This window comes from Phacochoerus africanus, chromosome 9 (genome assembly GCF_016906955.1).
Source record: "Phacochoerus africanus isolate WHEZ1 chromosome 9, ROS_Pafr_v1, whole genome shotgun sequence".
NCBI classification, from domain to species: Eukaryota; Metazoa; Chordata; class Mammalia; order Artiodactyla; family Suidae; genus Phacochoerus; species Phacochoerus africanus.
The window spans coordinates 54,313,699-54,338,771 of record NC_062552.1 but is presented as its reverse complement, the minus strand read 5'-3'; the positions used below and the strand labels follow the sequence as shown (position 1 = coordinate 54,338,771).

Here is a 25,073-nt window from a genome sequence, read left to right as displayed (position 1 = left end):
AAAAAGGAATGAGTTGTGTCTGGATGTCTAGAAACAGAGGAACCTCCTATCAGTCCCACAGGGGTGGCATACCACTGACTAAGGCTGCCTCTGTGTTCCAAGAGACCTTGTGGTCTTAGAGCCACTGAAGTCATTTAGTGGTCACTTAGCGGTCACTAAGGTCACTGAGGAGTGACCTCCTACGAGTAAGCCAGACCATGTCTGCTCTCCCCACTTCCATGCCTGAAGGAGCTAAAATAAGTCCTAGCACAGTCATGATTTACTGAATAGAGGCGGAGGCAAGAGGCAGTTCCCTTAACCAGAGTGTGGCCTTCAAGAAGCCTCTGGTGCTTCAGCCTCCCCCTTCTGGGCCCTCCTGACATCATGTCACCGTCATCTGGTTGACCTTCTTGCCCCTCTTTAGTTTATTTTTTTAGGGCCACACCCATGGCATATGGAAGTTCCCAGGCTAGGGGTCGAATTGGAGCTGCAGCAGCTGGCCTGCGCCACAGCCACAGCAACGCGGGGCAACACAAGATCCGAGCTGTGTCTGCAGCCTACACCACAGCTCACGGCAACACCAGATCCTTAACCCACTGATCGAGGCCAGGGATCAAACCCGAGTCCTCACGGATACTAGTCAGGTTCATTACCACTGAGACACAGGGGAACTCCCCTCCTTGCCCCTCCTCAGATCGGGAATGCTTTTGCCATCCTCCTCTCCCTCCTATCCGTACAATCAAGGGTCTTTAATAGGCTGGCTTCTTTCAGAGTTATTTGCATTTTAAACCGTTTTAACTATGCTGGTCAAATGTATTGCCTGTGGCAAGGTCACTGAGGGCCAAGGCAGTTTCCACGGAGGAACTCCGGGCTGAGGTTCTCGAAGGTACTGCAGATACTGAGATGGGATACTCGGCATTTGCAGCTCTGTTTGCAAAGAAGACAACGATCATGCCCTCCCCTGCCCTTAGCTCTAGAGTCCTCCCTGGAAGGACAGGGACCACCCCTGCCCCTCCCCCACTCACTGATGATGAAACAGAGGGGAGTTAGGGACGGTCCTAGGCTCTGAGACAGGGCAAATGATACAGGGCACCCTCGTGCTTACTCGGCAGGCTGTGTGTGTGTGTGTGTGTGTGTGTGAGAGAGAGAGAGAGAGAGAGAGAGAGAGAGAGAGAGAGAGAGAAATGCTAATTAAACTGCACATGCTGCCAGGGAAATGATCAACATTTCTCTTTATAAGTTCTGTATAATTAAACAAGAAGAGGGAAATTATAAAAATCTTGTCTGATGGCATCAAAGTTTATTTCTATCATTTACATCAACTCCTTACCATGAATGCCTAATTGCCCTAAAACTCAATAACCATTATGAAAACTACCAACCGTGTATCAGTCTAATGGCTTTAGTTTTCTTGGGACACAAACCTCTGCTCACGAATGTATCATAGTTTATTGCTCATGTCGTTAAGCTGTGGGCAGATGCTTCCTGATCATCTGCTCAGAACCAAAAAAAAAAAAAAAAACCCCAATCACAGTGGGAACATTAGTGGAGGCTACCTCATTACGCTCAGGAAAGATTCCCAGGGAAAGAGCAGTTATTGCTTCTGCTATGGAGCCTAACACTGGTCTACAATTATATTTTTCCATCACTTTTTAAATCTTGACTTTATTTGGTTGGTCCTAGGATAAGAAATACCTTTTTGCAAAGCTAGTCGATATTTTTAAAGTCCAAAAGGAAAGAAAATGAAAAACTTTAATGAATTACAGGGGGAAAATACATGAAACTATTTAAAATAGCTCCCCACCAACAAATATAATTCTCCAGAAATAATTCCTATCCTTGGAGACTTGAATAATATTTTAAACACACTGGCTTTCCCATGTAAACACATCCAAATATGGATGTGTTTCTGAGTTCTGCTAGACTTGCATGGCAACTGTGCAGAAGCGGGCACACGATTCAGACATTCAAGCTGGAGGTCGGCCCACCTTCCCCAGTTGTCAGATACGGGGGCCCAACAACCTCTAACTGCCAATGTGAAAAGGAGGGACTGTCATGATTCTCAAGGCAACCCAGGAATTCTGCTCTTGGATCTCTTTCTTTCTGCTTTTCTCCTGGTTCCACTACTCGATCAACATCTACATTCTTTTGCTTTTCTTTCTTTTCTTTTTTTTTTGCCTTTTCTAGGGCCGCTCCCATGGCATATGGAAGTTCCCAGGCTAGGGGTCTAATCAGAGCTGTAGCTGCCGGCCTACGCCACAGCCACAGCAATGCTGGATCCTTAACCCACTGAGCAAGGCCAGGGATCGAACCTGCAACCTCATGGTTCCTAGTCGGATTCGTTTACCACTGCGCCATGACGGGAACTCCTCTTTTGCTTTTCTTATTCATCTTCAGTCACACCTTCTGACATTTCTCACTTCTTCCCTCAGAGGCTACATCATTCTGACTCAACTCATCACTTTCTTTAGTTATTTTTTTTTCTCACTGCATGCAGGCCTCGAAAATCTTACTTAAGTTACCTATGATTTCCGTGTTCTCTCTAGGCCTTTGACCCTTTCTAGAGAAGCATAAATTTTAAAGAGACAGCAACACAAATGAAGGAATGGCAGAGGCAGGAATGCAGCTCTTTATTTGGGGTTCCAGATAAACACCCATCAGTCTGGTCCCCTCTCGATCCAGGGAGACTAAGATCTTGCTTCACTCACTGGCAGCATGTGTCTGCCAGTGAGATACGCTGCCATTGAGATCACAGTCTCTGCCTTTTTTAGGCCTATATATTTCTATACTCTACCTACCTCTCTACCCATACGGAAGCTAAACTTCCATTTCCCATACGTCCTACTTCTCTAAACAGTGAGCAGTGGACCCATATCCAATTCCAAAACAACTGCCAGCTTTACTCTCATATTCCCATGTGTGCGAACATAGCTGGACCACCCTGACCAATTCTCAAAGCTCCCATACTTTACAAACTGGGAAAATACAGCTTCTCTGAATTGCACCAAGGGAACAAATACAGCATTATTACAACAAATACAGGGATTATTAAAATCCCATGCTCTCTACAGGCAAGGAAAGAAGACCCAGAATATTCTTCTCAGAAGGAACAGAGACTATTTAGGCTTTAAATCATCTAAAAAGTAAAGAAAACCAGGAGTTCCCATTGTGGCTCAGCAGTAAGAAACCTGACTAAGATCCATGAGGATGAGGGTTGATCCCTGGCCTCGCTCAGTAGGTTAAGGATCTGGTGTTGCCGTGAGCTGTGGTGTAGGTCACAGATGCAGCTCAGATTTTGCATTGCTGTAGCTGTGGTGTAGGCCAGCAACTTTGGCTCCAGTTCGACCCCTGGCCTGGGAACCTCCATGTGCAGAGGGGTGGCCCTAAAAAGCCAAAAAAAAAAAAAAAAAAAAAACAGAGAAAACCATAAAAGCTAATCATCGTGGCCAGAGATTTATTTGCTGCCCTGTTTCAAGACCAAACACAGAGCCCTGTTTGTGGACAAGCCATTCTGCATATGGAACGGGTAATCCAGGACCATTGTTCCTAGTAGATTATAAACCTCACAAAGGCAGGCTTAAGAATGTGTCTCAGTGAACCAGACTTGTTTCACATCAGGTTAGATGTTAGCAACTAGAGTGTGCTCTGTACACATAAACCATTGAGTCATTTCTCCACTCTTCTCCCTCACCGGAGGCTCCTCTGGGCCAGGCCCATGCTGGAGGGTGAGATCGATAAGAGGCTGAGCTGCGAGAGATCTACATGGAGCAGAAGGAGAGAAGCACATCCATGAGAAAGCAGTCAGGTGTCACAGGTGCCGAGACGGCCCTCTACAGGTAGCAGCTCCTGGAGGTTAGAAGGATGGAAGTTCTGAGTGGGCACAGGGAGGAAGGTCAAAGATGGCTCCAGACACGTGGGGACCAAGCTGAGGGCGCGGGTCGGGAGTAAGTTAAGAGAGGAAGCGATGGGGACAGGATGAAACACTGGTAGAACCCCGGGTGGTTCACGGACCTGCGGGGGTGGGGGGAGCTGGTGAGTGAGGAGAAAAGGAAGATAGGTGACCAGAGCCTGGAGCTGTGGTCACTCCAAACTGAGAGGTTCAAACTCTCTCCAGGAGGTAAGTGGGTGGAAATGAGATTTTCAGCAAGAGAGTAATATGATCAGATTTGGGTTCATCCTGGAAGAAGCTGGCATAAATCTTTTTCCCACTCCTGGGAGCTCCTGGCCTCTCTCCAGCCCTTTTCTCACTCTGGCCCCAGGGAGATGGCAAAGTGGGGATCAGTGGGCAGGCAGTGCCGGCTGCAGCCCAGCTCCCGCTTCTCCTGCCCAGGGTGTGCCTCCCCTCGGACAGCAGGCTGGCCCTGGCCTGCGGGCTGACCTCAGCCCTCCTCCGTGGGGGCCGCCCTGGGCTAGTCCTGCTCGGGGAGCTGACTTCCTTCCAGGGCTCAGTCATAACAGGCACAGACCCTCGGCAAGAAGCCACTTCCTCTTGTCAGGAATAAAGGTGGACTTCACCTCCATCTGTCACTTCTGCTTTTATTTCTCAATTTTTCCAGCTTCTGGATGGAAAGAAGGACTTTCAGAGAACCCAACATAAAATTGGATTGGGAGGATGTAGAAACTGGAACTAAGAGATCAGTTAGAAAGTTATAATGAGTCCCTGTCAAAAGGACGATGGCCTGAAAATGGGACGGGATGCAGGAGAGGAAGCTCGGGGGCCCAGAGATGCCAAAAGAGAATGTGCAGAGGAAGAGGCAGAAGACAAGCTCCATCTCCCTTCGCCGAGAGGACACACATCTCCTCTGCTAGGAGCTTTTCCCTGAAGATGACAAACCCGGAAAATACACATGCGCACGGTTTAAGCTTCTCTCTCCTGGTCCCCACGGGGCAGCATGAGAAGGCGCAGACGCTGGTGGCAGTGGGCCTGCGTGTCTTACCCATGTATGAGGCGGGCCAGGCCGACTGGCCCCCTCCTCCATAGGGGTCCTGGGCCTTGGTGCTCAGAGCACTTGTGTGAAGAGCAGAATCAGAATTGGTCCTAAGGGGGGGGAGGAGAGAGTCTGGCTGAAAATCCGTTTTTCCTTAGTGAAAATGCAATATTCTTTGCTGAAAATGACCAACAGGAGAGAAGGCAAGAATAACCGATTGACAATCATCCATAAAAGGCGGGACTTGGACCTACCTGAAGTCCGTCACGTCAGTAACGGCCTCGAGGGTGGCCCACACGCCAAAGATTTTCATTGGTACTTGTGTGATCTTACACTTCGAAGCTAGTGGTGTAATGAAAGGTTTCAACAAGGTAGACCTCGGATTTACGGCTTCCTGTAAGAAACTTCCCATTTTTTCCCTTGCAACTCAGAAGATGGCTGTGGGCCAATATATTTTCTGCCGCTGCACTAGGTCATCTCAGAACAACTGCTACTATATGAAGGATCACCCATAGCATGATTCGCCAACCCTTTCAGAGAGAATGCAAGGTTGAGACGACTTTCAAGATAATACTAAGGTCTTCTTGGCCCTTTCACTCTGGCTCTCTCATGGGCACAGCACTTTGCCAGCAGCCTATGTGCCGTGTGGTGTCACCGCGGCCTGAATGCACAGTGGAGAAGCTGGCCATCTTCAAGAGATTTGTAAAGGGTGCAGCATGGCCACGCTTCGCAGTACATTTTTTTGTGTTTCAGAAAGTATAACTGTGCTTCTTAAAACAAGATATTATTTATGCTGATATGAGTTTATTATTGTTTGTTATTTCTAAGGGCATGAACCAGTATCTTCTATAAATCTCTCAACTTAATTTCCAGTATCAATAGCTAAATAGCAATAAATATACCCACGTAAACAAATACTGTTTCCGAGCTTCAGTGGTTTTTAAGATTGCAAAGGAATCTTAAGACAAAAAGTTTGGCAATCAGGGAATTATAGCAAATTTCTGAAATTCTCCCAGACAGCTTCCATTCATACATAGCTTCAACTCCAGGAGATGATTATTTATATATTTCATCTAAGGGTCAAACCATCTGCCATAAAAAGAACCTGGGAGAGACTTCAACTTAGCCTGGGCTGTTTCAGGTGATGGCCTCATGCAGTTGTTAAGCTACATGGCCTGACTGTACCGTGGCTGTTATGGGTTCAGACAGGGGAGACGCAGTTCTGAACCTGCCTGAAGCCCTGGGAAGAGTGTGGACTCTGGGATCAGAGAGCTCTGGGTTCAGATTCCAGCTCCTTTGCAGATTCAAAGAGGCTCAAGAGAGTATCAGTCAAATGCAGAGAGACAACTGGGAAAATCTTAATAGAAACTAGGTATTAGATATATTAGGAATTACTGTTAATTTTGTTAAGTGTAATAATGGTATTGTAGGTTTTTCATTTGTTTTTTTTAGGTTCTTTTTTTCTTTTTTTTGGCTGCCCTGCGGCACATGAAGTTTCCAGGCCAGGGATCAGATCTGTGACCTAAGCCACAGCTGCGGCAATGCCAGATCCTTAAACCAGCATGCCGGGCTGGGGACTGAACCTGAGTTCCAGTGCTCCCAAGACACTGTAGATTCTGTTGCACCATAGTGGGAACTCCTAGAGGTTCTTATCAGCCTTATACTATTAGTGATATTTAGAGGTGAAATTTCTGGCTGATGGTGGAATAAAGGTGGGAGGGTCAAGGGTTGAGACTAAATGCTGACAGAGACTGAAGCTGAAGGAGAATACACTGAATTCTTTTTTTTTTTTTTAGGGCCGCACCTTCAGCATATGGAGGTTCCCAGGCTAGGGGTCCAATTGGAGCTGCAGCTGCCAGCCTACAGCCATAGCAATGCAGGATCTGAGCCACATCTGTGATCTATACCACAGCTCACAGCAACGGTGGATCCTTAGCCCACTGAGCAAGGCCAGGCATCCAACCCACAACCTCATGGTTCCTAGTCAGATTCGTTTCTGCTGCGCCACGAGCAGAACTCCCCATTCTCAGAGTTCTTACAATTCTTTTTGCGAATGTTAAAATTTTACACTAAAGGAGTTCCTTGGCACCCCAGTGGTTAAGGATTCAGTGTTGTCACTGCTGTGGCGAGGGTTTGATCCCTGGCCCAGGAACTTTTGCATGCCTCAAGCACAGCCAGAAAACAAACAAACAATTAACCATCCCCCCAAAAAAAATTTTTTTGTACTAAAACATTTTTTTAAAAAAATCCCAGTTTTATCACATATTAGCTAAGTGGCCTTGGACAAGCCATTTATAATCTCTTAAAGCAGAAAGTAATATTCATTCTTGTAGGATGTTATGAGGATTGAAAAAACGTAACCTATGTAGAACACTTACCACTGGGGTCCAGTGCAAAGCAATCATTTAATACTGAATGTTTACTGAATACTTACGCATCCCGTGTTTAATATCTTATTTAATCCTTGCAACCATCCCTTGATATAGGTACTGCTATCTCCCTTTTCCAGAAGAGTAAACTGAGGCATAGAGAAGTTAATAACTTGCTCAAGGGCACAGAGGAAGAGGCCAAGCCTGTCATCCACTCCGATCATGTTCTCACATGGCTATACTGCCCTGAGCAGATGTTCACGATATGGTGGGAGATATGGGTTGTTTTTTTTTTTTTCTAACCACTTCATATAAACACAACTGATATAAACATGCCCTGGCAAATGGATGCCATATAAAAAAACATTGGGACAATCAAGGTGATTGGTTTTCTTTAAAGTTGATGTCTACTAGGAAACAAGCCAAATACCTGTTGAGTGCAGATGTTAGCCGGAACCCAGGGTGCTTCTCTTCCTTCCAAGGAGGCTGCTGCCTTTAAAAACCAGACACAACAACATAAACACAAAGGAGTTCAGTCCACAGGGAGCAAAGGAGAACCTCTGGCCCAGGTTTTGAAAACTGGCTCTTCTTGTCACCTGGCTGTACAGCCTGAGGAAAATCACTTCAAAACGCTCTACCCTAGAAGTTCCCGTTGTGGCGCAGCAGAAACGAATCGACTAGGAACTGTTGCGGGTTCGATCCCTGGCCTTGCTCAGTAGGTTGAGGATCTGGCATTGCTACGAGCTGTGGTGTAGGCTGGCAGATGCAGCTTCAATGAGACCCCTAGCCTGGGAGTCTCCATATGAAGCAGGTGAAGTCCTAAAAGCAGAAAAAAAAAAAAAGACAAGAAAAAAGAAATTTTGCATTCCCATACAGATAAATCTCCTAAAAGAGGATTATAACTGTTACAGTAACCCAGTTTATGAAAATATTAATCTAACTGATCCTTATGCTCTGGAAAGCATAAAACAATTTTTCTTGGATACCAATTTTTAAAATCTCAGTTTGGATATATTGTCTTATGATTTAAAATAAAACATTGTGTTTATCCTACAATCATGGATCCCAAGATTCTTGAGGGTAGCTGAAAACCAACCTGAGGTAGGAGCCAGCTATTACCATCTTCATACCCACCTTTCCCAGGTCCTAACCACATCACCTGCTGGAAGTACCGTCAGTACTTGCCCAGAGAATGGATGGAAAGCAGACCTCAACCCAGAGAGCTAAACTTTTTCAATATGTACATTTCAAAGGGTGGGAGTTCCCATTGTGGCTCAGCAGAAACGAACCCAGTGAGGATGCAGGTTCGATCCCTGGCCTCACTCAGTGGGCCCAGGATCTGGTGTTGCTGTGGCTGTGGTATAGAAGAGCAGCAGCTATAGCTTCAATTCGACCCCTAGCCTGGGAACTTCCAGATGCTGTGGGTGCAACCCTAAAAAGACAAAAAACAAAAACAAATCAGAACAAATGCCTCCTAAGTCTGACTATGTGATCTGAAAATGAGATCACGTATCCACTGAATGTAGCACTCTTTTCAGTTAATTTTATCTTTTGTCACCCTCCATATTCAAAAAAACCCTCAATTTTGGGGGATGTATATTCCTCATATACTCCTCATATACTCATATATATACTCATATATATACTCATACATATATACTCATATATATATTCATTATATACTCATATATATACTCATATATATACTCATATACTCCTCATATACTCCTCATATACTCATATACTCGAAGAGACTCTAAATCAAATTCACTGCGCAAATTACAGTTTTAGGAGCTTGCTAAAGCCTCTGTCCCTTTCAGTAGCTTTACCAAGACATCTTATATATCCAAATAGAAGAATACCACATCAGAGTATTGTGATGGTAAAGGTATTCCAAATGTGTTTCTATTTGGTCTTTAAAGTGAAAATATAGATTTATTTAAATAACTCTTCATTTTAGACATTCATATGAAGCCTATGATTATACCTGCAAAGACTTAAGTTTTATTAAGAGAAAACAAGAGTCTGTGCTTTAGATGAGACATTTCTACAACATTCAAGGTGGATAAAATAAAGGGAAACCATTCCAACAGAGCACATGCCCATCACATCCGGCTTGCTCACCTCGGCCAGCTCTCATCCAGGGGCTGCGAAGCGTAAGTAGCTCCAAACGCACTACCATCAAAGTAGAATTTTTAATAAAGGAAAAATACAATGAACGGAAAGTTGATGCAGAGTTAAGAAGCTGGAATCGTGGGGAGTTTCAATGACCGAGGTGTTCGTTCTTATCTCTATCTCTACACTCGAGAGCTCTTCCTCCCTCCTTTCTCTTATCGACTTCCTCTGGAAAAGTCTACTCTTCTATCTTCAAACCAGGGCCATCTTTGCATGACACATGTGAGGTGTTTCTAATTTTTTTTTTTTTTTTTTTGCCTGCCCAACAGCTCTTACTTTTAAGAACTGCCTCCACGCTGACCTGGAACCTGGGAAGGCTGTCATTCTGTGTAGGCCTCCGGGTCCCAGTATTTCCAGTCGAGGTGACTTATCTCCCTCAGACGGGTTCAGGGATGGGCTCATGAAACAAAGGGGAGAAAAAAAGGAATGCCCTGCGTTGAGGACCATGTGGACCTGGGTTTCTCTCCCTGGAAGTCAATTCAGAGGTGGCACCTCATGGATACACAGTCTCAGTGCTACTGTACGAACCCCTGGATCTAGTGACATGAGCCAATAAATTGCCCCTTTTTTTCAAGTGGAGGGTTCCTGTTCCTTACAACCAAAAGAGAGCTGCGTTGGGTCTGTGGAGAAACGTTAACTTCTTGGGTTGTCGGGGCCCCGTTTTATAAATTCTATGATCTCTTCGCTGGGTCTCGCCTGCCTTAGGACATATTCCAGATGAAATGGAGACATAAATGCGAGGCTACGCTACACATGCTGAGGGCAGCGGAGCTGTTTTGGTTAATTTAGTTAATGAATACCCACAGAAAAGCCTTCTTAAAACATTTTAAATCATATCATTCTCCTGCTAAAAAAACACTGAATGATTCTGTACAAAAGAAGCCATCATCAGCGAGGGCTCAGGAGGAAATGGGGGCCTTGATGCAGAAAGAAACTAGGCTGACAGAATCTCGCGTTAGTAAAACAGGGCAACTGATGAGTGCTTATGAAATATTTCCTCTGCCAGGAGAAGCACTATGATCACAAGTTTCACTTCCTGTGTGTTTGTTTTGTCACGTCTAGTTACCTTATTTCTTAATCTGAATCTTAGTCAATACAATTAAACATATTTCCAAAAGAGACACCAGGCATTTCTTCAATATTAACTAGCAGGCTTCACGTATGCAAAGTACAGATTAGAAGAGCCCATGGCAGGAGACAGGAGGAAACGGGGATAAAGAAGGAGGGAGGAAGTACAGCAGCATCTCTGCTGGAAGAGCCGTCACAGAGGAGGCTTTGAGCCTTTTTTGTTCTTGCAGAGTTTGAAGAATCTCTGTCTAGAAAAGCTGAATTTCATGAAGTACAGTTTACCACTTCTCTCAGGACACTGCCGCTCTCAAAGTCATTAAGTCCACTTGTCTGGAACTGGTAATACAAATTAGAATGCAGGGGTGTAGGAATTCCTGGTGTGGTGCAGCGGAAATGAATCCGACTAGTATCCATGAGGATGTGGGTTCCATCCCTGAACGATCCAGCGTTGCTGTGAGCTGTGGTGTAGATCCCAGATGCGGCTCGGATCTGGTGTTGCTGTGGCTGTGGCAGAGGCTGGCAGCTACAGCTCTGATTTGACCCCTCACCTGGGAACCTCCATATGCCTCAGTCGTCACCCCCCCCCCACCCCCGCCAAAAAAAGGAAAAAGAATGCAGTGGTGTAATAGTAATGCAACAATTGAATATCAGTTATTCCAATGGTGAGGTTATAGTTGGCATGTTAGCCTTTCTGATGTTAACAACATGGAAATGAAGTAAATTCCTGAAGCTTTAATATGACGAGGCTGAGGCATCAGAAGTTAAAAGGTGTGACCTCTGAGCTCTCAATTCTCACCATTCACATCTCATTTAATGGATTATTTATTTATTTATTTATTTATTTATTTATTGTCTTTCTGTCTTTTCTAGGGCCACACTCACGGCATGTGGAGGTTCCCAGGCTAGGGGTCTAATTAGAGTTGTAGCCACCAGCCCACACCAGAGCCACAGCAACACGGGATCTGAGCCGCATCTGCGACCTACACCACAGCTCACGGCAATGCTGGATCCTTAACCCACTGAGCGAGGCCAGAGATCGAACCCACAACTTCATGGTTCTTAGTCAGATTTGTTAACCATTGAGCCGCAATGGGAACTCCAATGGATATTTTAAAATCCAAGAACCATCAGCATCAAGAGAACCGCTCGAGTTAGTAACCACTCATGTCAGTACCTTAAACTCAACGGAAGAAAACCTAGAAACGATGTGTTCTTCTAAGGATGTCAGAAAACTGTGTTCAGGGGGCTTTAAGTTCCCCACGACGCTGCTATGTCCTAAAGAACATCCTGAAGACAGAAAAAATACTCTTATTTGTAAATGTGAATTTTCCATTTAATTAACCAACATTTCTAGAGTGCCTGCTAATTCCTAGCAAACAGAAGAGCAGCATCAGTGACGGGGTTTTTAATAAGCCAGACCAGCTCCTTACCCATTACCACCTTAGTTAAACCTAAGCCAAAAACTTCCCACATTCTAATGGACATTTTGTTAGCTCCATGCACTCTTTTTCAGCTCCTTTTCTGTCTTCAATCCTAATGGCCCCCGGAGTTCTGCAGCCCCGAAACCTCTCAGCTCACATCTTCTCACACTGCTCGTGAAAGGACAGGGTGGGGAGAAGGGCCTCAGTGTCACTGGGTACCACACAGAGAAGGAGAGGGCAGGAGGCACGGACACTATGGGAAGAGCACCTTTGGAGACTCTGAGCGCCAGCCTCACCCCTGTCCCCCAGGCTCGCCTTGGTTGGCACTGCCTGTGCCTTAGGTTCCAACTATCACCCAGAGCCCAGCAACTCCTAAATCCATACCTCCAGTTCCCAATAGTGCTCATGAACTCCAAAGTGGCACTTCCAACTGTCTACTCAGCTTCTCCATCAGAAGAACCTCAAGTTCTACCTAAAACCGAACCCATCACCTCCCTCTCTTCTGCACTTCTGTGGTCCATTGCATTTAACGGAGGGCGCCACACACCCAGGTGCTCCAGGTGGAAATCCCAGTCATCCCAGCCCATTCTCCCTCTCCCCAGGTCCCTGCAGTTCTGGAAAGGAAAATCCTTCTCCTCCAGTTCCTGCCTCAGTCCACTGATGAGGGCCTCCTTCTCAGCTCGGGGAGTGTCAGAGGAAGAGTTCTCACCCACTCTGCCCAAAGGAAGGGGAGTAGCCCTCATGCTGATCAGACAGGACATCTACCGGCCCATTTCCCCACGCGTGGGGTCATTGAGCCTCGGAAGCTCCAAACAAACCCCACTCTGTCTCTTTCTTGCGTTGCCTGCTCTTGACAGGTGAACACAGCCAGGTTCTTCTTTGGGCCTCCTGTTCGCAGGTGCTAAGGGCGCCTGGGGCAGGGCACAGGAATTGCCTTCTAAACAGCCTGGAGGTGGTCATTTTCTCTCCTACACTCTGGAACTCTGTGTTCTACCAGGGACAGAGTTTGTGGGGCAGGCCCTCGATCTTGCACACAGCTGGTGGGGTAAGTCAACTCCAGGTCTGCCTCAGGGAACCCACGCACCAAGATGAGTGCCAGAGTCATGTGTAAAACTGGGAGTTCCCATCATGGTGCAGTGGAAACGAATCTGACTAGGAACCATGAGATTGTGGGTTCGATCCTTGGCCTCACTCATCGGGTTGAGGATCCGGCGTTTCCATGAGCTGTGGTGTAGGTCCCAGACGCGGCTCGGACCCCGTGTTGTTGTGGCTGTGGCCAGCAGCTGGAGCTCCGATTTGACCCCCAGCCTGGGCACCTCCATATGCCGTGGGTGCAGCCCTAAAAAGCAAAAAAAGTAAAACTGGTCACAGTTTGATTCCTTCCTAATTTCTCAACCATGTCTCCACCATCAGTCTCCTCCCTCCTGTCCTTTGACTTCCAACCGTGTCCTGCTATGATACATCTTACAGCCAAACATGACGGTAGGTACACAGGAGTGGGGTCTTTTTTTTTTTATTACTCAAATGAATTTATCACATCTGTAGTTGTATAATGATCATAACAATCTAACTTCACAGGATTTCCATCAGGAGTGGGGTCTTTTTGAGTCCTTGTATATATAAAAACATCCTCCTGTTTCCCTGAGCACACACAAATAGGGAGCATGTGGATTTTAGAAGTCTGAATATTTTCCCCTTAAAATGCTAAAAACCAGCATTTGCTTCTCCTTTGAGATGGAACTCTCTAATGAATGTTAGGTAAAAAATCAGTTTTTGTGACCAAATAAATTGTGGAAGCCCTGGGTTAAGGAGAAGAAGTTTCTTAACTGCCAGGCTTCTCACAGCACTAATATAAACTGTGAAGCTTCAAGAAGCGGCAGAGAAATCCTATGTTTCTCAATACAATAGGCCATGCATTTCAGAGACAGGGTTCCATAAACTAATGTCCGAAAATTTTCATCTCATTGTGTGAAAAGAGTCAAAGCAAGGCCTATTCCAAAGAGGCAAGGTCTTAAGGTATCTCTTCATGACTATTCATGCTACTCTCAAATCTCGTTGGGAATGTAAATCAGAGAATTTCTAAATATTTGTGGTTTATTTTTTCTTCTTTTTTTTTAGGGTCGCACCTGTGACATATGGAAGTTCCCAGACTAGGGGTCAAATTGCAGCTGCAGCTGCCAGCCTAGCCCACAGCCACAGCAACGCAGGATCCGAGCTGCATCTGTGTCCTACACCTCAGCTCACGGCAGTGCCGGATCCTTAACCCACTGAGTGAGGCCAGGGATCGAACCTGCGACCTCATGGTTACTAGTCAGATTTGTTTCTGTTGAGCCACAATGGGAACTCCTAAACATCTGTTCTTCTCTCTTTCTAAAAACACATCTCTCTTAGAGGAAGGCATTTTCTATGATTCTTCAGTATGTCCCCTTCTTTCTTCAACATATTACCCACAGGTCTGAGGTAATATTATATTTGCTGTAAATTTATGCTAGTAGTTCAGAAATTCAACGAGCTGGTATTTGGGATATATGTTCGCTGCCCCTGAAGACTGACGTGTGAGAAGGGCTACTGAAGACACGAGCAGCTGCAGGAAGGCTGAGCTGTCAAGCCCAGGGACGAGGCAGTGCCTCTCCTCTGCCTTGAATGCAGCCCTAGGTTAGAGCTTGGCCATGCAGGGCCCTGGTCTCTGCTTGTGACTGCCACTCCTGCCACCAGCAGAACCCACTGTACCAGCCTTCCCTGCAACGACTGCCACCCACTGCAGAAGGAATGCCCTGGAGCCTCAGCTGTACTGCTTGCGGCTGCCCACACTATTAAACAATGCTCATTTTATTGGGGATCACTGGATCACAGGACCAAAGCCTTGTCTAAGCCAGTGTTCCCATTCTAAAATAACACCCAAGCCAAGAAACAGGTGGGAAGAAGAGAATTGGGAACACGGAGCTTTGCTTGGTTCTAACCAAGATTCAGACCAGTGCTGATACCTTCAAATGATAAAACTGTATTAAGGAGGTAACAGACTGGTGTGAAAGGCAACTGTTTTGAGCAAATTATTTCAAAATCGAATGAGTGCAGAGAATGAAAGGAAAGATGGAATTACAGCCGGCTTCCCCCAAGCTCTCCTGAATGTATTAATCATCCCACTTTTGTATTTTACTAGGAACTCCGTCATTCCTCAAAAGAGGCTCGCAGGTTATTAATGGGCAGGCCTACACTGAAGAACCCTGTGGACTCTGCAGATGTTCAGTCCCAGGACCCCAGTCAGTGCTTAGGAGAGATGCCCCATGGTCTGTGAATCAGACTCGTACTGACTGATGAACAACTTTCATTTATCTGTATAGGTATCTGGTTCTTGCTTCTCCTGCCCTTAGGAACTGATCTGCTTGGCTGCTGCTCTCACAAGTTGACCCGTGTACATGGTCAGGTTATACCTGAGGATTTACTACCTGAAAAGAGACAGAGCCCCGGAACACACAGTGAAGTCTCCCCTCCAGCACTTTGCAGAGCAATGCCCCTCGCCTGAAACGCTCCCTCCCTGGCTGTCTTCCTCCCTGTTCATCACCTACAACCACCTGCATATGGAGATTCCCAGGCTAGGGGTCTGAATCAGAGCTGTAGCTGCCAGCCCATACCACTGCCACAGCCATGCCAGATCTGAAGCCGCATCTGTGACCTACACCACAGTTCACGGCCACACTGGATCCTCAACCCACTGAGCGAGGCCAGGGATCGAACCTGTGGCCTCATGGATGCGAGTCAGGTTCGTTAACCGCTGAGCCACAACGGGAACTCCCTCCCCCCCCCTTCATTTTTATTACCTGTTTGCTGTCTGTCACCTCCCACAGGACTGTAAACTCAAGAAGGCAGGGACGCATCTGTCTCATTCACCACTGAGCCCCCAGTGCCTAGAATAGTACCTTGTGTGGGGAAGGGGCTCTGTGAGTATCTGTAAATAAATAAACACATATCCCCTCATGTGTCACCGATCCTTCAAGCCTCAGATTTTCCTTGAGGAGGGCTTCTCCGTGCCCCCAGCACTGGTTCAGGCTGCCCTCCTGTGAGCTCGCACAGCCCCTAAGCTATCTCAACCCTGAACTATAAGCTGAGCGTGAGCTGAGACCACATGCTCCCCTGGCTGCCTGTGCCCTGAATATAAGCACCCTGAGAGCAGGGACTGTATTACGTCTGCCCTCAGACCTCCAGTGTCTAAATGGTACCAGACGCTCACTGCTTTTAAGTGGAGAAATATGTTCGCTCTGCTTTTCTTCCATCTCCTCCTCTTCTAGAGATTCCCCTGGTTAAAAAAGCTGTGAGTGGAGTTCCCGTCGTGGCGCAGTGGTTATAATGAATCCAACTAGGAACCATGAAGTTGTGGGTTCGGTCCCTGCCCTTGCTCAGTGGGTTAACGATCCGGCGTTGCCGTGAGCTGTGGTGTAGGTTGCAGACGCGGCTCGGATCCCGCGTTGCTGTGGCTCTGGCGGAGGCCGGTGGCTATAGCTCCGATTCAACCCCTGGCCTGGGAACCTTCATATGCCACAGGAGCAGCCCAAAGAAATAGAAAAAAGACAAAAAAAAAAAAAAAAGCTGTGAGTATATACATATATTTAGACTACCCGTGCGGTGAAAAAGGATAGGAGGTAGTTATAACGATATCTGTGTGTATTATAATATTTAGAGAGAACACCTACATGAGAAAGAAGGAATTGAGAAGTTAGAAAAAGATATAATGTTACATCAAGCAAAGAGACACACTTTTACTTGAAAATTCCAAGCAATTTAGACAATGGTTCCATGTACTTCTCTATGCCCACATGTGTGAATTAGCTCAAGAATTGCCTCAATTATCCTTTTCTCTTTTGCAATCTATGTAAACATCATTACACGTTCCAGAAAGGAATTTGAGGGGTGCATTGGTGGTTTAATGCACCACCTCGAAGAATTCTCGCCTCCCAAAAAGGAGTTGGAATCCCAGTTATCATTTCCACTTTCCCTGAAAATAGTCACATCATACACAAGATGAGAAGTCGAGGTATCTCGGTGGATCAGGTAGCGTGTCCCAGGGGATGGAAGAGAGGAAAAGTAACTATGCACTGGGGTCGTTACTGTCCCCAGACAGATGTCAAATTGCAAGCAGCCCCAGGGCAAGAAAAGCAGAGATCTTCTCTCTGTGCATCCCCTCAAGTCCTCCCCTGGGGTCTCTCTGAAGCCCTCGGTCCTGGGAATGGCAGAGCGCTGGAGGGAGGGAGGGGCCCAGGCCTGGGGTTGGGGGTGTGGTGGTTAGCCTGGCCAGGGCTGAGCCTGGGCCCCTCCAACCTCAGCAGTGGAATCTTGGGCAAGTTACTTTGATAACTCAGTTTCCACAGCGGAAAATGGGGGTTAAAAAAGTAAACTGCTCAGTGAGTTTTGAGGACCAAGTAACGTGTGAGTTGCCCAGCACAGGGCCTGGCCCGGGTAGGTGCTCAGTAAACATGAGTGCCCTCCTCCCCCACTTCCTGGTTTCTAGGCTGGGGAAGCCAACTCCACCATCACTGCCAGGAATTCAGCTCTGCACAGGACTCACCCCGCCTTTCTCGTCTCCCTCCACCCCTGTGGGCGAGAAGAGTGAAGTGAGAGTGCAGGCCCTGCCGGCACACTTATTCTGGGTCCCCTCCCACAAAATCCAGCTCAGGTCTGTCCCCAAAGCCCTGAGCACCATGCAAGCCATGCAGCAGCACACCCCACTCTGGGCCACAAATAAAACCGTCAGATGAATTCACAATCTCCTTTGCTTTTTAGGGCTGCATGCGCGGCATATGGAGGTTCCAAGGCTAGGGGTCGAATCGGAGTTACAGCTGCCGGCCTATGCCACAGCCACAGGAATACCAGATTCAAGCTGTGTCTGCGACCTACACCACAGCTCACAGCAATGCCAGATCCTTAACCCACTGAGCAAGGCCAGGGATGGAACCTGCGTCCTCATGGATGCCAGTCAGATTCATTACTGCTGAGCCACGAAGGGAACTCCCCCTTTTCTTTACTCCTACTTAACAGCATAGGATTTGTTGTATCATTACATGAGAATTTTCCTAAATACCAGCTTTCCATTTCAATTGTCATTTATTGAGTTTGGAACTCCGTAGAAAATTATGCAGAATTTCTTCTGTACGTTCTAGCAGCAGGTCAGGGGCTCAACAGAAATAAAAAATAAAGCACCTGTCCGTATGTCTGTTTTAGCTGGATACACTAACTCTGTCTAACCTGATTCGAAGTCAGGTTTAGTTCTGACTTGGCTCATTTCTAAAGAAAAGGCTGAGAAAGCCTTGCGATGGGGCTGAATTACATATTATTATGTTCAGTTACTTCGTTAAACTGAACTTTATCGATTCTTTCATAAAGTAAACACCTCCAATTTTTAGTTGCAGAGATGTTTCTGGTTTTCCAACTCACTTAGCTTTCCTGCCTCTGTTCATAAGATAAAATGAAGATCTGTGAGGCCAAAGGGGGACTGCTGAGAAGACAAACCCTGAAAAGCTTTCAAACCTTGCAAAACTTGCGCTCTCCTCAGAAAATGAAAAGGATATCTGTCGTCCTGGCTTGTCTCCAGACCGGCGGTGGAGGGGGTGGAAGCGGGTCCGGGACGGCCTCTCCACCAGCCCGTGGTGGCGGGTTCCCCGCACGCTGTCAGCTGGGTGGAACGCCGGCTGCAGAGAGAAGGGAGAAGAGGTGGTTTGTGACTGGGACATCACCACTCACCCTTCAGAACAGCCAACTGATGAGAGCAACAGATGAAAAGACTGACTTTATAATTTTACTGATGTCTCTGACTGCACCTTGAGTCAAGATAAATAAAATGCAGCACATAGAGCAGATTCTACACAATTATAGAATAATTTAAAATAGTCTTGGAGTTCCCGTCGTGGCGCACAGAGGTAAACAAATCCGACTAGGAACCATGAGGTTGTGGGTTCGATCCCTGGCCTCGCTCAGTGGGTTAAAGATCTGGCGCTGCAGTGAGCTGTGGTGTAGGTTGCAGACGCAGCTTGGATCCTGCATTGCTGTGGCTGTGGCATAGGGTGGGGGCTACAGCTCCAATTCGACCCCTAGCCTGGGAATCTCCATATGCCACGGAAGCAGCCCTAGAAAAGGTAAAAAGACATAAAAATAAAAAAATAAAAAATAAAATAAAATAGTCTTTAGTGGAGTTCCCAGTGTGGCTCAGGGGGAATGAACCCAACTAGGAACCATGAGGTTGTGGGTTTGATCCCTGGCCTCGCTCAGTGGGTTAAGTATCCGGCTTTGCCGTGAGCTATGTAGGTCACAGATGTGGCTCGGATCCTTTGTTACTGTTGGCTGTTAACTCCGATTTGACCCCTAGCCTGGGAACTTCCATATGCCGCAGATTTGGCCCTAAAAAGACAAAAATAAATAAATAAATAAATAAATAAATAAAAATAGTCTTTGGTGAAGATGAAAGCTGAAAGAATGACACATTTAAAGTTGTCACAATTAGGAGTTCCCGTCTGTGGCTCAGCGGTTAACGAACCCGACTATTAACCATGAGGTTGCAGGTTCCATCCAAGGCCTTACTCAGTGGGTTGAGGATCAGGCGTTGCCGTGAGCTGTGGTGTAGGTCACAGATACAGCTTGGATCCTGTGTTGCTGTGGCTGTGGTGTAGGCTGGCAGCTGTAGTTCTGATTCGACCCCTAGCCTGGGACCCTCATATGCCACAGGTGCAGCCCTAAAAAGATGAAAGACAAAAAAAATTTTTAAAATTAAAAATAAAGTTGTCACAATTAGACTACAGATTGGTACATCAGATACCAGGAACTAGCAGGCGCCCGTGAGATGTAAGAGGTATAGTTAGGACAGGAACAAACTGTCCCGTGTGCATAACACGGACGGGGCATCCAGAAATAAAATGAGACTGCAGACGGGGGACTCCTTGTGCTCTACAGCGTTTTTTTCGAATTTTTGATTGAACCAACCATGCTTAAAAATTCACGTTTGGGGCTTCTAGTGAAAAATCTGAACATCCTGACCACACTGGTTCCAAATCCCCACGTGGCAATAGGGAGTGACAATGAGAGTAGCTGCTCTGTGGAAGTGGGACACCAGATCCCTTTAGGACTTCTTACGTTAGACGTTTGTGAGCCCTGAGTCTAGGAGGGAAAAAAGAACTTTACCTCAGTACAAATGGAAAACAAGCAACTCATTATTCCCTCAAATGGCACAAATGAAAATATAAACAGATTCAAGACAAATCCATGGTCAGTAAACCCAAAATCTTTTGTTAGAGAGGGCTGGAGTACACTCTTCACTTTTGTTTTGTTTTGTTTTGTTTTTCTAAGACTGAACCTGCAACATATGGAGGTCCCCAGACTAGGGGTTCAATTGGAGCTATAGCTGCCAGCCTACGCCACAGCCAGAGCAACGCCAGATCCGAGCTGTGTCTGCGACCTACACCACAGCTCACACCAATGCTGGATCCTTAACCCACTGAGCGAGGCCAGGGATGGAACCTGCGTCCTCATGGATGCTAGTTTCCACTGAGCCATGATGGGAACTCCCCATCCTTTACACTTTTGAGTTTGGCATCATAAAAGGCAACCTTTTTAATTGGCAAAAAGCAAATACAAGGCTAGACAATTACATCTCACGTAACAGGGCAATGTGTATACAATATTATGCCAGAGATGTGAAATATATGAAAATGGATTTTCTTTCACATATATTGAATCATATGCCAAACAGCCAACTTACTATGAAAAGGATCCTATGACGAGTAGGTCTTTATAGGGGAGTGTGTTTTAGCTAAGAAGCAGTCGCTAATTTTTCATTGTTAAACACACAGGTTTTCCCTTATTAGATTTGGGAGATTGCTTCTATTTCTCCTGAGTGGGCTGATAAAACATCTGGGCTAATTAAGTCACACAGTTCTAACTCTATACTCTAAATCTATTAACTCCTAAAATAAAGACATCTTATCTCAGTGAGGAACGACCTCTGGTCTGGAAGAAAACCATCCCTGTGACTGGGGAGCTGGCTGTTGACCTCGGACAACAGGGCACAGCATTCTCGGGAGGGATGCACTGAAGCACCTCTGTTAATTAAGGGGGTGAACGCACACAGCACACTTGGCCAGAACTTATTTACACAGTAGCCGTAAGTTTTTAGAGCCGGATTGACTTTGTTCCAGGTCAAAAGAAAAGGGAGAACTCTCTGGTAATGTAATCACGATCATGTTAAAGGTACTTGAAAACACAACATCTTTATCTTGCAGTCAGAGCACAACTGCTCCCCAGACTGGGCTCCCGGAGGCCAGCCCTCAGCGGTGGGGGCTGAGGGCCTTTAGAAGGGGTTCCAAAAGTGGAAAGCTCTTGGAATGTCTTCCAGGCTTCCTACCGCACATGTATTCTCTTTCTTTTTTCTTCTTTTTCTTTTTTTTCTTTCTTTTTCTTTCTTTTCTCTTTCTTTTCCCTCTTTCCTTTTTTTCTTTCTCTTTCTCCCTTTCTTTCTTTCTTCCTATCTATCTATCTATCTTGCTTTTTAGGGCCACACCTGCGGCATATGGAAGTTCCCAGGCCAGGGGTCCAATCGGAGCCGCAGCTGCCAGCCACAGCCACAGCAATTTGGGATCTGAACCGCGTCTGTAACCCACACCATGGTTCACGGCAACGCCGGATCCCCAACCCACTGAGTGAGGCCAGGGATCGAACCCGCACCCTCGTGGATCCTAGTCAGGTTTGTTAACCACTGAGCCATGAAGGGAACTCCCTGTGTTTTCTATTTATACTCGCCTCTTTTCCCTTAACCCCTCCTGGCGCAGATCCCGTATTACTACTTGGTCTCAGTTCAGGGGATCACCTCTGCTTCAATTTGATATTTTCTTCTCTTCCTCCTTGCAACATAAACATCACTTCTCTGCCTCTGCAGTAGCTGATATTCTTCCAAACTATTTGGCTTTAGCCTTTTCAGTTCACAGGAGCTGCCCTGCTCATCAAAAGAGTTAGAGTGGTTCAGTTGGGGAAGCTGGGATGGAAGCAGGCTTCACAGTGGAGTCTGTTAAACACTAGGGCATTTGGTAGACAGCCTAAGACTCTGGATCCTGAAAAGCTAGGGATAGACATGTGATTCTCCTGTTCCCACCAACTTCCAATCTCTTCCCTGATAAGAGCTAAAATTCTGTTACTTAAAAATTTATTTCATGGAGTTCCTGCTTTGGTGCAGGGGGTTAAGAACCTGGTGTTGTCTCTGAGGCAGCATGGGTTCAATTCCCAACCCAACACAATGGGTTAAGGATCTGATGTTGCCGCAGCTGTGGTGTAGGTTGAAGCTGCAGCTTGGATTTGATCCCTGGCCTGGAAATGTCCATATATCAAAAATTCCATATTCCATTTCCCAGTGTGGCTGGAAAAGAATTTTTTTTTTTTTTTTTTTGGTTATATGGAAGTTCCCAGGCTAGATGGCGAATCGGAGCTGCAGCTGCCAGCCTAGGCTACAGCCACAGCAACACCAGATTCAAGCCATGTCTGCAACCTACACCACAGCTCATGGCAACACCGGATCCTTAACCCACTGAGCGGGGCCGGGGATCGAACCCACATCCTCATGGATACTAGTTGGGTTCGTTACTGCTGAGACATGGCAGGAACTACAGAAAAATTTAAATAAAAATGTACTTCTTAAGCCAACTTTCTTACAAAAAAGAAATATGACCCTGCAACCCTAAGGGCCAAGCACTTCATTTTTTCTGTTTCTTTTCAAGTTTTAGCCATAGTTTTTACATGATTGTACCAACAGCACATATATTTTTGTGATCTGCTTTCTGAGCTTAATATTTTCATAAGCAATCTTTGCATTTTGTAAACAATCTTCCATATTTCATGTAATCCTTGTAGTTAGGAATTCAGTAAGTGTACAATATCTCATTTTAATGCTTGTAAGGCCCACACTCCATGATGCAGTTTAAAAAAACATGTTATTTGGATCAAAGAAACAGTCTCAGTTGAGAATCCTCCACTACTAACAAGTTACTTCCATATGCCACAGGTGCAGCCCTAAAAAGCAAATAAAAAAAAAAAAAGTTACTTCATCTTCTTTATCTGTCAAGTGGAAATGATGACTTGATAACTTCCTTACAGGCTTGTTGAGAAAACAAAATTAGATTATGTCTGTGAAAGCCACCTTGTCCCAGGATACTGGGTGTTACGGACTTAATTGTGCCCCCCCAAACTCATAGGTTAAAGCCCTAACCCCCGGTGTGATTGTATTTAGAGATGGGGCCTTCAAGGAAGTCATTAAGGTTGAATGAGGTCACAAGGTAGGCTCTCATCCAATAGGACTGGTGTCCTTATAAGAAGAGGAAGAGACACCAGGAAGACACGCACACAGATGAGAGGCTGTGTGAGGACACAGCAGGCAGGCACCATCTGCAAAGGCAGGAAGAGTCCGCAATAGAAACCAACACAACCAACACCTCGACTTTAAATTTTACAGCCTCCAGCACTATGAGAAAATAAATTTCTGTTGTTTAAAGCACCCAGTCTGTGGTATTCTGTTAGGGAGGCCCAAGCAGACCAATACACTGCTACCTTGGGCATCAGAAGGAGGATGGACGTCCAGGTGGCAGGACACTGGGAAGCACCTTATTAAAGGTGAGGCCACTCTGCAGAGCCGTTCTGTGGACAGCAGGACTGGCATCGCTGTTAGGGTCTCCCGCAGCATTCAGAGCCTCCCACAGTAATCTCCAAGCACCCCGATCTCCACTAGGCACCCATCTGCCCATTTGCAGACAGCCCTAGGCTCAGACTCTCCCCACTTTGCCAAACTGCACACTCCTGACTGTTTCTGGGTTTTTTTTGTCTTTGTTTTTGTCTTTTGTCTTTTTTTAGGGTTGCACCCCAGCATATGGAGGTTCCCAGGCTAGGGGTGAAATCAGAGCTGTTGCTACCAGCCTACGCCACAGCCAGGGCAACGTCAGATCCAAGCCGAGTCTGTGACCTACACCACAGCTGACAGCAACGACGGATCCTTAACCCACTGAACGAGGCCAGAGATCGAACCCGCAACCTCATGGTTCCTAGTCGGATTCATTTCCGCTGCGCCACGACAGGAACGCCCTGACTGTTTCTGAAAGTATCTCCACGTAGATCGCAAACTGGTTACAGGTTTGTAGGTACTGCGGTGGCAGTGACACAGCTAATGCTGATAGAAGAACTCTTTCTGAGATGAAACACAAAAGAAACAGCACTGTGGGGAGCTCCTGTCATGGCTCAGCAGTGACGAACCCGACTAGTATACATGAGGATGCGGGTTCGATCCCTGGCCTTGATCAGTGGGTTAAGGATCCGGCATTGCCGTGGGCTGTGGTGTGGGTTGCAGACGTGGCTCAGATCTGGTGTTGCTGGGGCTGTGGTGTAGGCTAGCAGCTGCAACTCTCATTTGACCCCTAGCCTGGGAATTTCCATTTGCTGTGGGTACGGCCCTGAAAAAAAAAAGCAGCAGCAGCAGCCGCCCTATGGATTTCCAGGCCCAGGGCAGAGGGGCGCACATTCTCAGAGGACTGAGACCCCAGGCACGTATCTTTACATGCAACACCATTGACCGCTACTTCCCATCACCTCTGAAAGCTACAGCCTGGGGTGAATGGCTGAACGTGGCGGGCACTGGACTTCTTACCTGTCCTGGGGAGGAAAACCCTTCCTCTGAGTAGGCACTATTGATCTATCAATGTGACCCACGTTTGCATTGATTCTTCTGGCAGACAGACCACATGGCTGGCATGTCATTAAGTCTGTGGTTAATAAGAAACCCCAACTCTTTCTCACATGACTAATGAGCCGCAAGCAGATTCCTACGAAGCCCATGTTTAGTCATCAAATGAGCTGAGGTCTGAGAACTGGGAAGTTGTTTGCTGCCAACTCAAAGAAGATTATCATTATTCAAGGTGCAATATGCTATAGTGTGTTCTTTATACATGAATGACCAAGCCACACTTTTCTAATTGCAGCAAAATCAATTCTAGCTTATGCGCATGTATTTCTATACAATGGTGTTAAAAGCGGGAGAAATGCAATTTGCAAATTCCCTCAAGGTGAAATATAGATTTCTAAATGCTATTAAAAAGCCCAAGTATGTTCTTACATCGTAAAAA

At 46.3% G+C, this 25,073-nt stretch overlaps 1 protein-coding gene across 3 annotated transcripts in view; it reads right to left on the bottom strand.

Annotated features, from left to right (window-relative positions):
* Window positions 1-25,073, bottom strand: part of CRTC3 (CREB regulated transcription coactivator 3) — a 105,565-nt gene that overhangs the window by 24,145 nt on the left and 56,347 nt on the right. For all 3 annotated transcript variants that reach the window (XM_047797376.1, XM_047797375.1, XM_047797377.1), the window contains exons 3-6: window positions 18,501-18,620; window positions 9,401-9,462; window positions 7,707-7,769; window positions 4,917-5,017 (exon numbers count right to left, since the gene is read on the bottom strand). In XM_047797376.1, the coding sequence (XP_047653332.1) occupies window positions 4,917-5,017; window positions 7,707-7,769; window positions 9,401-9,462; window positions 18,501-18,620 (346 nt within the window). The remainder of the gene's footprint in view (window positions 1-4,916; window positions 5,018-7,706; window positions 7,770-9,400; window positions 9,463-18,500; window positions 18,621-25,073) is intronic.